Raw genomic sequence first — 13,888 nt, 5'->3', positions numbered from 1 at the left:
CACCATGGTCTGTAGGAGCATTATCACATATCTGTCTATGACTTTTAAAGAAGTTTGCATTTATGTACCTTCCTCTTCAGGCTTTTAATATAATTATGCTTTTATATAACTAAATTCTACATTCAGTCGATCTTTAAAGGGTCTTCTGCAGCCACTGTTCACCTACTCAGGTGACATTATTTCAGCTGATCTGACCTCTTCTCCGTTGGCCTGGGTGAGTTTTGAGATCCCCCTCATTTTTTGTAAATATGTTTTGCAGCAAAAACTCCTGTACTTGAATTATTTTGTATTTCTGGGTAGGTCAACAGAGAACATGATGACATTAACACAATATAAAATGTGTAAATATAAAAGTACACACATTCCCTCTGCTTCACAAAAGTATGTCCCATTAATTTACTCAGTAATTTACATCAAGCTCCCCTGACAGCAGCCCATCATCCTCAACCTACCTACTGTTCTGTCCCAACAGCAACAAATAAAATAGAGTACTGTACAGCACTCCCTGACCTTGCTAAGAAAACCTCTCCATCCTCAATATTCATACTATCCTGGCTAATTCCATGATGCTGTACAAGGAACTATACTAATATTACTATTTGGCCTTTAATAATGCAAAACCAGCACAATTATACATGTTTTAATTTATTGCTCCCAATGCATCAAAACAAACATACATACTACTGTTTTCTTATATAATTTGCTCAGTTAAAAAAAATACATTTTTTTTTTTTTACATCTGGCAATGTGATGTATTCATTTTCTAAGAAGTGTCTACCAACCTACTTGCTGTGTTTTTAATGTAGACTGTCAACGAAAACAGCACAGAAACAATATGATTTGTTGTTGTCTTCTTAATTACACATGAAGATGCTGACTGAGCATTTGGATTGTATAGGCACATGACCCTCTCTGGGGCCTTTACTTACAAGTACTTTCCATGCATTCCCTATTCCCTCTCCCACCCTCCCCCTCGCCACCTCTGGGTGCACCCTAAAAGAGACAAGTATATTGACATCATTTTTATATTGTTATATGCTACTTTGGGGCTCATAAGCAGTGCAAAACAGTCAATAATCAGATATAAAACACATGCACTGCTTCGTAGAAATGCCTACATCATACTTGTTTGTCGGGCACCTAGCTCTGGGTTGCCAGCAGAATTCTGAATCTTATGTTATCCGCCTTGACATACATGTATGGTGTGTTTTGTTGGCCTAATATAATACAGTAGGTGCACATCAGTGACAGCACAAATAATGCACATTGTTTAAAGAAAGAAAACTACAGTATACTTAATACTGTGCTGTGTATTGCAGTGCAATTGTCCATGACCCCTGAGTCACACTTCAGAGAAGACAGGCATACTAAGGATACATACTAAGGATATGAAAACAGTTCTCAGACCTTTGTAATAATGCTGTGTAACTCTAATAGCTGCAGAAAAATCTTGAGTGTGTTCATATTCAGTTGCAGGTCCTATATGTGGTTGAGTGTATATGTATTGTACAAAGGCTTTAGACTCTAACAGGCTCTAAGAATGAATAAAAAAATTTCAGGAACTGGAACCTCATGTTTAGATGTTCTTGCATGCAAAATGTCAATAAAGATGCAAAACACTGTAGAATTTGATCAGCTATGACTTCATGCAGGCTTCTGATCTGTCTAAGGGCATAGATGAACAAATCTATACCTTAGTAACAGTAATGGGCCACCTCCAGCCAGGATTTACGGTCTTTCAAGATTCAAGATTCAAGATTCAAAAAACGTAATTGATCCCAGAGGGAAATTGTTTGCCTTTCTCGTGTCCTTCCATCTTAGGCATGTTATTCTGGGGTGAAAAAAGGTGATCAGTTGCATTGTGTTTTGCAGTAGTGATACAATTGCTGCTCTTAACTCACACCCAGCTTCTGGAGATAAGAGAGATAACTTTTGCTTCTTTTGATTATAGCCATGAGGGGATGGGAAAAGTTTGACAGGCTGTTTGTGCACCCTGGTAGAGCACCTGTCTTGACTGACATGTAATATGTTACAGAGGTATACGAGGGCATCGTTTCTTCTGGTTTGTTTGAGCATCCTCCATCTGCTACACAGGCTGGTACGCTCTATTAACTATTGCCTGAGTACTGGAGAGCCAGACATACTCTGGCTTTGCAGATGAGTGTAGAAAGCAACCCACATGATGTGATGCTCTGGAGTGCTGGTTAAAAGGACCTGGCTAATGTGAGGTAGGTCAGTTGGCTTTGCTTTTTTCAGAATTAATGATCAAGGGAGGGACAAATGTCTCTAATGGTTAGTTAATGTTCATTAATAACCTCATGAATGTAGATAGACTGGTGCACTGGCGCTCAGTTTATGCACTTGGACTGTGTTATAACACAACATATTTCAGCAGTCACAGAACAAAGTAGAGAGCCCATTAGAGTACAAAGCCTGGGTGAAAAAGACATTTGGTTAGGTGTTGTAGTGCTAGTTCTATCACAAGCAGGTAATTACTTAAGTGACTGCAAAGTGCTCATGTAGGGGCAGTCAAATTACATTCATCCCGATTGCTTGGGCACCTATGTCACTGAGAAATCGAATGCTTATAGATTAAATCAGGGGGCTTCTGTGGAGATAGAACTGATGCTACAATATGTAACCATTGTTATTATACTGATAACTGCAGAAAACACCTCCTTATTACAATGTTAACTGCAGACAACAGTGTTTTAATCCACATGCATAACAAATAAGAAAAGAAAAACATCTTATTTCTATTACCAAGGCATTGCAAATTGACAATACATATGTCTGTGCCAGCATGCTGATAAAACAAAGTTGCTACTACCCATAGCATTACAACTCATATTGTGGAACACTGTGCTGCTGAAAGGTTTATGGCCTTGGAAACTCTAGATCTGACACGGGTCTGTGGAGTCCAGCGCCATTGAGGTTCGCATCAGAAGAGGATGGGGAGGGAGAGGAGGAGGAGGTGGAAGAACTTTCAGCTGGAAGAAGAATCAATGCAGACGGGTTCCCTGTGGTCTGTTGCTGCTGCTGCTGTTGTGGTAGCTCTGTATGTCTTTGTACAAGCGATGCTGTAAGGCTGTCCCCGACGGGTGCATTCGCATTGGCCGAGCTGGACAGAGAGTCTTTGGATTCCTGAATGGTGCTCTCTACTTTGTTGATGGGGCCCTGGGAAAAACAGTGGCAGTACATATCCAGCTTACAGTACAATAAATGAGAATGCTGCAAAACCTCAACTCCAACAGAAATTGGTTAAAATGGCAAACATTTCTCAAAACACCAGTATAATGGCACGTGCCACAAACATTAGGAGAAATTGTGAGATTATAGATACTCCCCTTGAACATTACTGGTGACCTGGTGAGGATCTGACTAGGGATTGTAACAGCCAGTTGATGTATGATTTTAGTGTAGAAAATGTACAGTGGTTCCTGTACCATATATATGAGTAAAAATAACCAGATTCACTGTGTGGAAAGAGAGATTATACTGGATAAAATGTCAACGTCCTTACTTGAGTTCCCGAATGGCTGAGAATATGGCCTGAAGTCAGAACAGCTGGCTGAACCTTCACAGCAGGTCTGTGATAGTCTGGACTAGCGGTTACAGCGCTGTAGGCTGGAGGTCCCAGAGTTGGCTGTCTCTGTAGCAGCTGCAGGATGGTCTGAATATCTGACAACAGCTGAGACTCCAGCCTCAAAAAAGAACAGAAAGGGACAGAGTAAGACAGACAGAAAGATAATCTGAGAGTAAGAGTAATGCAGAATTCTGACAAGGCCTCGAAACTCACTTAGTTCTACTTAAGTGAGCACTAGATGGAGCTTGTGCTCCTCAGTAGTGGATAAATGAGGATGTGGTACAAGCATGGAAAGCCATTCAGCCAGAGTAATAGACTAAAGACGCTTCTCCTGCTAGGAGTGATAATGAGTCTTGTGTAGGAGGTGTGAATTCAGCATTTACTGTGGAAATGACTGTACCGCACTTGTTTGGTCAATCTAATTATGACTAGATTTCTTCCAAGCTCTATATTTAGGGCACCAGCCTGACTTAGAGAGTGCTGAATAACCTTTTAATTATCTCTTTTCCATCTAATGTACATAGACCGTGTCAAATTGATTATGTCACTGGCTTACTGTGCTCCTGTATTGCAGTGAGGCAGCATTTTGTTTCCTAAATTTAATTTATGGGAATGCATGAGAGGTAAACATAAAGCACTGACACAGTTGAAGTTCAATTCAGGTGAAGCAATGTAAATGTTTTTTGCCGGTACAGCAACATTTTTCCCTACCATATCCTTTCAAAATACTAAAAGCCACAAACACACAATTGTGGATTGAATTGCATTTCAAGCTTTTATTCTCTGTGACAATTCCAGCTAAAATACCACCTACTGTTCGTTTGTGTGTCTATTTCAAGTGGCTGATTGGCTGGAAGTGTGTCATTACATCTATGGTCAGCCAGTCAACTAGAGAAAATAATGAGACTTTATGAAACTAAAAGTGTCACATATTGATTCTGGAAAAGTATCGTACTGGCTGTACAGTACCAATCGTATTGTTTCAATCGCAGGGAGTTTAGCTGGATAATTTTGTAATTTTGTTCTTAGTCAACTATTTTAGTTTCTGAAAACAAACATTTTGTACCAATTCGTTCTCAAGTCTGAAATGTTCCGGCTCTACAGTGGTACATCCTGCTCGCAGTACATCCAGCCTCTGACTTTGAGTCCAACAACATCTTCTGCCAACTAGTTGCCTTCCTCCACCTACTCATGTACATTAGCAACTGAACTACACACAGCCGGTGATTGCAGCAGAAATCTAGCTTACTTTTAACAGTGTAGGAGGTGACAATTTTTAAAAAATAAAGCACTTCATAATCATTATATGACAAACTGAAAATGTAATGGTGCAATAATTAAATAAAATAATCACACATTTTAATGCCCTGCCCTCGCTTTCAAGCACTTACTTGGTTTCCAAAGTTTACTATTTATTTGATATGTCGGTGAGCATGGCAAAATGTGTACAGCTTTCACTACGACAGTGTAGACATGTCATATTTTTATTTTATCTAAAAGCTTTCCAAGCCTAACAAAAATCCTAGTAAAGATAAAAATGATTCACAAAGCATCTTAGCCCTTAAAAGAGCTCCTAAGGTGAAAAACTGTTGGGAGTAGGGAGGGGGACTTTTAAGAGGCTTAAATGTTTCTTAAGCAGATGAGATGTGCATGAGGGACAGAGAGGTAGAAGAAATATGCTCCAAACACTGAGTGACAGTGAGGTAACACGTCGAGTAGATCATGTAGGGATAATGTGTGAGGTTGATCTCATTAGAGATGATGCTGCCGTGCCAGAATTTAAAACATGATTCCAAAATGAAACAATACAGCAGCCGTGGCTTGTGTCTGTCACAACCTTCATCGCACCATCTGAAAATGAGGATATTTTGGTATAAAATTGCAAATTTCTCCAGCAACAGGGGTCAACTACACCTCCTCACTGAGAGGTTCTGTCCCTTCCTTGCTCAGAGTTGCTCTGAGACTCCCAGACTTTTTAGGCAAAGTTAGGAGGCTCTCTGAGAGTTTTCTAAGAGTGAATATGGCCCCTGGGTTCACTCTGGCTAATCAGCCCTGTCTCTCACAGCCACCTCACCTGTTCCCAGTTTAGCAAATACCCACCTCAGTATAAATACCTGACAGTTTCCTCCAGCTCATTTTCTGTTTCTCGTGCTTAAATGATCTGTATAGACATTTGTTTGTACATTTAGCTTCACATTTGTGGTATCTTTGAAAACTGTGGACTTCAGTTGGAGTTTAAACTCTGCTGACTTAACAGATATGAAAAAAGTGTAACACTTTTACCATTATGATTTGATAATATGCTACTGAAAATGAAGAAGAAAACCCCACTTAGATTAAACACTGCTTTCCTACTTCGAGTTTCAATGAATATGTGTATGCTGACTTAAAAGAAAATGCATACCTGCTTAAATGATCCTGAAGCTGACCTAAGCGCTGTTCCAGCTCCCCATACGTGATCTCGCTGGCAGAATTATCATCCTCTCTCAGGTCGTGGAACTGTGCTGACTCATCCAGGTAGTCTGTGGGCTTCTTACAGGCCCATTTATCACAGCACATATCTGGATTGCCAAAGTAACACACATGCTTTACATTCACACATGTGGGTCAGGACAACGTCATCACCAAACAAAAAAACCCCACTGAAATAGAACGCAATTAATCTCTACAGGAGAGCTGCGTGTAGTTTTTTTTTTAAATAGTAATTTATCAAGCCCTTGCTGCTGATGCAGTGTTTTCTAGTAGCAAACCAACCCTGTTGTTATCTCTGCATGGCACCTGGTATTCAGATGGTTGTCCTGTGATATGTGTTGAGCCTCTTTTGTGGGTTTAAACACACAGACAGTTAGTTACGTGATTACTCTATCTGGTGCAGCAGTCTGTGCAGGAGGCTTTGTTCTATCATGACGAGCCATATAGATGTCAGGATCTTTGTTGGCTGTGTGTGCCTTCACCATGGAGGGCACTTACATTTGCTCTCATGCAGCCTTTTTTTTCTCTCTTTCGAGGAACAGAGATTAAAAATAGCTCCGGCCTGTCACTCAGCAGTTTCCTTATTCACAGTGCCAATTGTCTGACTTGTACTACTTGTGTTATGCTCATTCAAAACTCTGTGGGTCCTGTTATGGCTAATTAGATACTTTTGCAGTTATTGTTGCATACAGTATATTAGATCACCAAGCCAGAAAAAGAAAGGAGATTGCAAATTTGGAATCTCCATTTCCAACTAAAGTTGCAGATCAATATCAAGCACAAGCATAATGTTTTTAATATGGCAAACTTTACTTTTTAAAATGTATTAAAAACATCCTATAGCATCCTTATATAGTGTTAATATTTGACACCTGAAACCCCACAGTATTTTTCATAACAGTAACGATTGTGTTCATAATACAGTTCTTTAAGTATGCATATAGAGACTGTATGAGTATATCAAGCTATATTACCTTCAAACGATGGGCTACTATCCAGGGCATCTCTTACTATAAGTTTTGAGTCCTGCACTGGGGGTTTGGGTGAAGGGGGACTCAGGACTCCTGAACATGTCTTTAGGCATGAGTTAGTTGTCTCCCTCCTGATGTCCTTATCCACTTCCTTGTTTTCCCCTGTGGAATAACAATCAACAGCAGTAAGTGGAATAAGACAGTTCTCTCTTCCCCAGGGATTAGATTTTCTTAGCAAGCGCTTCTCTAAGAAAAATAGCAAAGAACAGATTTGCAACAACAGAGCTTTTACTGAACCGGTGCAGATGAGTTTCCGCTTACCTTTAGGTGGATCTGGTGTGAAGGAGATCCTTCTTTTAATGCTTTTACTGCCCTGCCCATCTGATTCGCAGCCTTGGGAATCAGGGGACTGAAACAATGATAGGGTTATGTATCAATTCTTTAGTGCAAATTAGTGGTACATTTGTATTAACCTGCCAGAAGATGAATAACATGTATATGGATGTTCATGGTTCAAGGTCCACTAACGCCAGTCTAAAATTATCTACCTTGGCAGGCTCATCTCTGAGGTTGAAGGTAAGCTCCAGGTTGTTGAAAAAGTAGTCGGCAAACTCTGGGTACATGTCAATCACCTCCAGCAGATCTTCTCTCTGAATAGTGCTCAGGTCGCAGTAGCTCAGCGCTCGCACATCAGCATTAGACTTCCCAGGCGTGGCAAACAGATGGATCATTTCTCCAAAGATGTCATTTTTTCCTGGTTGTTACACAGTCGCGCACAGAGAGGGAGAGAGAGAGAGAAAGAGGAGAAAGAGAGAATAACTAAAAAAAGAGAAAAGGTGCACTGGGAAAACACCAACTTTACCTAGATTGACTGCATTGACTATGGAGAAGAATTGAAGCTGTATCATGTTTCCTGTGGGGATTTACTCTATCTACTCCTCAGGCTCCTGCTAAAGGGCAGTAGATATTTTAGTTTTGTGTATAATGAAAATAACAGTCTCTCCTCTCTGTGTGAATGTTCTCTCAAGGCTTGTGCATCACTTGACTTTCTATCTTTGATCCATTATTTATGTCGAGAAACAACTGCTAACTCAAAACAACTTTGAAGTGAGAGTAAAATGAGGGCTCGATATCGATTAACATACTTCACTTGTGATGCGCGTTATCGACACAATATTTGTGTTGATAATGTCTATCACATAATGAAGCCAGTTCTTCAGCAAACATCCATGAGACCCTCCAATCAATCATAAGCCCAGCTTTCAAAGTAGAAAGAAAGGCTTTCCTCTGGTGAAATGGAGGTCTGTTCTGCAAAGAGCTAGAGGTCTAGTTTAAAGGGCATCATGAAAAATCCCTTTGTTGGTCCTGGGGTTCACTAAATGCCAACACTACAAGCAGGGAATCAAGAGAAAAGAGAAAGAGATGTGAGATGCTGGCTGCCAACGTTCCTTTCACAGCATGCACCGGACAGAGGACAGCCTCACATAGTGAGACTCTAACTCTACGTCCCCACCCCAATTCATTCAGCCTGGAACAATTCTACTAATATGTTGTGGGGCAACAGCAAACATACAGTATATGATTACACAAACAAATTAGAGCAATATGTTTGAATCAAATATAAACAGGTTGATCTATTACATCAGTGATTTTCTTTTCAATGGGTTTGTTAATAATAGGTTTTCTGATGCAGGAGCTTTTGCTAAGCTAAAACCTCATTCTGTCAGGTGCAGCCTTGGAGAGCATCCACTTCATGAATAATGGTAAGATTAATCCAGGCAGCACATGGCTGTGGTTCACCCATGAAGAAAAAGATGAACACTCATTGTTGTTAGAATATTAAGTATTGAGTATCAATGTATTACTAAGGCAAAATATTTCACTCTTAAAGCTCGCATCTGTTGAAGTCAGAGCTGTCGTTTGCTGCCCTTTTCATAATCCATGTTCTGCAGCTTTAACTCACTTCCCCGTGCTGTCAAAAAAGTGGCAGCTATTTTACTATGGTCTTTGAAATTGTCAAACAATCTTACATGGAGCCACTTAATAGAAATGTCAGTCTCAAACCTGCCATATAAACAGCCCTATTGCCCGGAGGACAGAAATGGCACATCTTGCTTTTCTTGTCAGACTATGTGAATATGATATGGTTTAGCTGCTGTAATGATTTAAAAATTATTCATGTGTAGAACGACTCCGAGTCTCTGAGTCATACTGAGCCTCTTTCTTAGCAATATCGTGTTCAAATAGTTTGTGTTCACTGGGAAAGTTTTCCTGAGCTTATGCTTATAATACTGCTGCCGTAACCATGATACTAATGAAAGACCCTAGTAAAACATCAAACTGAGTCAAATGATATAAACATAGAATTCTGGCGATATGTTCGCAACACTAACTGAATATTTAGCCTTCGGATGTTGCAACAATGATTGTATTGTATTACCCAGAATGGCTACTACAATGTCATCTTTGAGGATCTCAATAGAGCCACGGGACAGAAAGTAGAGAGCAGTGAGTACGTCACCGCTGTGGACCAGAGTGTCTCCAGGAGGGGCATGTGTGGATCGGAAGCGCATAGCCAATGCCCTTAAACAGCCTTTGGTGGCTCCTTCGAAGGCTTTGCAGTTGTGAAGAAGGTTTCTGTTGAGGTGAAGACAGATATCTGCCTGCAGGCACTCAGGAAAACCTTTTAACACCTGCGATGCAGAGAACATCAGTGAGTAAAAGGCAAATAAATCTTGGTTAGATATCCTCAAAATGATCATTTAGTAAATAATTCCACAACCCACAACGAGAGACACACTGAGTAGCAAATGTGTTACAAACAAACAGATGAACAACATGTTACTGTCAGCTACGGTCTAATTTGTATCATAAGAGAAGGACTAAATGTGAATTGATCTAAATTTAATAACATAGAACAGGAAGAGCAATGTTTGATAATTATTATCACATGAAGAACAAAAACAGACTTTGTTTTTTTACCTGTAACCATTTAATAAGACCCATCTGTCACACTTTGTCTCACATCTTTTATAACAGATATCATATAATCCTATGGATAGACATGACTTTTAAATATTACATTATTAAATTCAAACACACAATTTCTTTACTCAGATGCTGAAACAAAAATCATGTCTACGGTAACATAAGATGAAAGTGGAGAAGACTGTATAGGTTAGGCTATAGGTAGACTTGATACTGTACCATATGTCAGGTAATGATCAGAGGGTTCCTATGAATTCATTGATTTAGCCACAAAATAGAAAAAAAGAAATGTACCTCCTGCTCTTACCAATGAAGAGATGTCAATCCATATAATCCAAAAGCAGACAAGAGAAAGAAAGCTGTCTTTAGACTATTGCAAACTGATTATGAATTCATTTTGAATAAGCTTGGTTAATTTTAGCTTGACATTCAACCATTATGGTGACTGATTGTTGATGTTTACCGTGTTCATATCAATTCCGTTAGTGTAAGTCCATGAGTGTTGGAAATACTCCTCCAGCCTTTGCCTTAGTGGGTTGGGAATCTGGTGAAAGCGGATGAACTCTTTGACGCGCAACATTTGAGCGTGATAGCGAGCTGTGCCGGAGTACAACCTCTGAATGATGGCAGAGACATTCCCGAAAATACTGGCGTACATGAGAGCTGAAACAGACAATGATGAATTAATAAGATGAGTTGTATTAGAACAAACGTGTTTCATTCCAACCACTGCAAATACTTTGAAAATGCAGTAAAAAAAAAGGCAGTGACATACTCACAGCCAATCAGCATGACACAGATGGAAAAGATCTTCTCTGAGTTGGTGTTAGGGGAAACATTTCCAAAGCCCACGCTGGTGAGACTGCTGAAGGTGAAGTAAAGTGCTGTGACATACTTGTCCTTGATAGATGGACCCGAGCTAGGATCGCTGTAGTTGTATCTCTTCCCTATGGAAACACCGAGATTGTCTAGCCAGCCGATCTTGTGCTCCAAGTAGGGCTTCTCCACGTTGCCGATGGCGTACCATATACAGGCTAGCCAGTGAGCAATGAGGGCAAAGATGCACATGAGCAACATCAGCACTGCAGCTCCATATTCAGAGTAGCGATCCAGCTTCCTGGCTACACGCACCAATCGCAGGAGCCTAGCAGTCTTCAAAAGGCCAATGAGAGTGGTGGTCTAAACAACAAATGGACAGTAATTAGCAGTTTTAATGTAGATTTGTCAGACAAATTATTATCTTACAGTGTGGTTTATATTATCTGTCATAAAAAGATGTATTTGTTAGAATATCAACAAATGTTTTTAATCTGTTGTTAGAGCACTGTCAGCCTCAACCAAACATTTGTTAAGGTCTTCAATATCTGATATGTGAAAATAGTGACATTTCACCCCCTAAACGTTGGTTTCCTTTTGTCGGAGTAGGAGAGCATCTAGTTCAAGCTCAGTTGTTGAATATATACAGGAGTTCACACTATATTAAACATAAATTTGAATAGGATTGTTTGTGTAATTTTCTATTTTCATTATGTACTGTATGAGTTGGCGTCTTCCTGCAGTGCACAGATTTGCACATGAGATGAGATGGAAACTCTGGATGCCTGTCAGTGTCTCATATATATATGTTTGATAGAAAAGAGCGCTTTGTGTTGTCTTGATAAATAAAATAAAAAAGAAAAGCTAAACATTAAGTATTAAAAACGTAATTAAACTTCCACATACTACACTATCATGACAAATTAAAATTTCTATTAAATATACCTGAGCGAGTACTTACATAATATAGCTACACACCTTCTCTCACTCCCTCTCTGTTCCTTTCTAATGGTAACATCATTTAGGCAGTTAGGAGTTCAAGTAGGGGGCAAAGCACTCAATGTCTTTTTGACAATTATAAAATATTGTTCTGGTAAGACTGGTTTGTTTGGAAAGCAGTCAGACATTGATTAACATCTATTTCAGACATATTCTCTGCTCTAATCAAAAGGTTTACTCAACTGCTTGTAGGTTAAAACCGTCTTATTAAGCTGCTGAATTAAATGAGCCTTGTGAAAACCATCTGCCACTGTCTCAGTTGCTTTTATTTTCTGAATGAGAAGGCAGTTGAGCTGTACTGTCTGAAAATGTCAAGCTGGAAAGCTATATATAGAAATAATGTATTAGCATATGTCTCTTTTATAGTCCAAAAAAGGGAAAATAGTAGTTTTCCAAATGTTTTTACTTGCCACTTATTGTGCAAAATTGTGCGAGACTGTTTTGTTGTCATTGTTTTGTGAAAAGACAAATTTCCTTTTTATTTGTTGTCACTCACTGACTCAGCAGTAGTAGCAGTAGCAGCAATGCTGTAGCAGTGGAAAAGATGATTATGCTTTATAATCAGGGGCTTTTCTGGTGTAATGGAGTGCGTACAAAGCACGATAAAGCACTGAAGTAGATCCAGAGCCTGAGGGGACATATCCTACCAACAAACAAGCCAGCGGGCCTGGCAGCCAGCCTACCAATGGCCATCTCACATCTGCATGTAAGCTGTGCACGCAGATCTGTTGGCCTGCTCTTCACATAAATGCATCATTGATTGCCATTTGGTAAGCCATTAATCCGTGTAAATGGATTCTAGAATGAGGGCCATTCAAAAAAAAAAAAGAGGAGAAGAAAAAAAGAAGAGAAAAATAACATGCAATTTAAAGTAATCCTTTCAGAACTGAGACAGAAAGATTCAGGCTTTAAGTAGTGGCCCGTGGGTACAACTCTGGACTTAGTAAACAGCATGTGCAGAAAAGCTCCATGTGAGGAAAAAAGAACAAGTAAGAAATATATGCACTAGAGAGAACATACCTCATCTGATCCTGAGCCAAAAATAAGAAGGTCGAAGGGGATTGCAGCCACCATGTCTATAAGGAACCAGCCTTTAAAGTAATGGATCGCTATCTTAGCTGGATGGCTGACGACCTCCTCATTCTGGTTAACGTAAGTTGTCCTGAAGTTTATGAGAATGTCAATGATGAACATAATGTCCACCATTAAATCCACCACATTGAGAGGACTGCAGGAGTATCCACATTCACGCCTCTTCTGCTCCTCTTGGTCATTGAGAAGAAAAGCAGCAGAGTAGGGAGTGAGGATTGCCGTGTAAATGACGAGCAGCAGGATCAGCCAGTCCCACACAGCTTTAAAAGGGCTGTAGTGGAGGATGGTGAACTTGTCCATGCGGGGCGTTTGCAGTTTGTACTCTGGCAGCACATCGGCGCCGAGTGACAGGACCTGGAGGAGTGGTAAGAGAGGGTCAGAACAGAAAGGGCAACCTGGGGGTCAACCTCTTAGCTGAGTCGGATCACTTGAAACATAAAAACTTTATTTTCATTCACCTGTTCAAATGTAAACAGGTTTCCTTTCTCTTTGTGATAAAAAGACTTCAGCTTCGGTTTTGTCCACAGACTTCAGGAACCTGATTCGACAGCGACTGTCACACCCTAACGTACTAACGTAGGTAAAAGCAGCCATTGGTATGAAAAACAAAAAAAACAAACATCTGCACATCTTGGCACCATGAAGTATGAGTGAGTTATTCCGCATTTTCAAGAAAAAAAAAACAGTAAGCTCCTCACTGTACGGATAATAAGGTTGAGAAAAGCTATATTTGTACATATTTTATACATGTATTTTGTTGAGCAAACACTTTCTCGCATATGAACTCTGACTGTATGATAAATAATTCAGTGTGCCCTGGAAGGCTGAACCATCCCTTGTATTCTGCTTAATAAGCAGTGGCAGACAAAGAGAGAGGCCTGTCTTGTGGCACAGAATAGTACAGTAATGAGGATAAGGTCTGCAGGTCTTTCTCGTCATTTCAGAACATCTCGCTATCTTCAAT

The 13,888-nt window shown here is 39.9% G+C and overlaps 1 protein-coding gene across 4 annotated transcripts in view; it reads right to left on the bottom strand.

Moving 5' to 3' along the window:
* Window positions 1–121: 121 nt before the first annotated feature.
* LOC113173035 (potassium voltage-gated channel subfamily H member 7) overlaps window positions 122–13,888 on the bottom strand; it is a 30,042-nt gene continuing 16,275 nt past the window's right edge. The window contains exons 6-16 of one of the 4 annotated variants that reach the window (XM_026376289.1): window positions 12,853–13,278; window positions 10,797–11,196; window positions 10,481–10,680; window positions 10,312–10,314; window positions 9,470–9,722; window positions 7,554–7,783; window positions 7,351–7,438; window positions 7,033–7,191; window positions 5,991–6,147; window positions 3,524–3,704; window positions 122–3,177 (exon numbers count right to left, since the gene is read on the bottom strand). In XM_026376289.1, the coding sequence (XP_026232074.1) occupies window positions 2,878–3,177; window positions 3,524–3,704; window positions 5,991–6,147; window positions 7,033–7,191; window positions 7,351–7,438; window positions 7,554–7,783; window positions 9,470–9,722; window positions 10,312–10,314; window positions 10,481–10,680; window positions 10,797–11,196; window positions 12,853–13,278 (2,397 nt within the window). In that variant the 3' untranslated portion in view covers window positions 122–2,877. The remainder of the gene's footprint in view (window positions 3,178–3,523; window positions 3,705–5,990; window positions 6,148–7,032; window positions 7,192–7,350; window positions 7,439–7,553; window positions 7,784–9,469; window positions 9,723–10,311; window positions 10,315–10,480; window positions 10,681–10,796; window positions 11,197–12,852; window positions 13,279–13,888) is intronic. The other 3 variants (XM_026376291.1, XM_026376290.1, XM_026376292.1) reach the window with 3 other exon arrangements.

This window comes from Anabas testudineus, chromosome 21, assembly GCF_900324465.2.
Source record: "Anabas testudineus chromosome 21, fAnaTes1.2, whole genome shotgun sequence".
Classification (NCBI taxonomy): Eukaryota; Metazoa; Chordata; class Actinopteri; order Anabantiformes; family Anabantidae; genus Anabas; species Anabas testudineus.
Note: the sequence above shows the minus strand (reverse complement) of the source record. Positions and strands in the feature narration are given on the sequence as shown.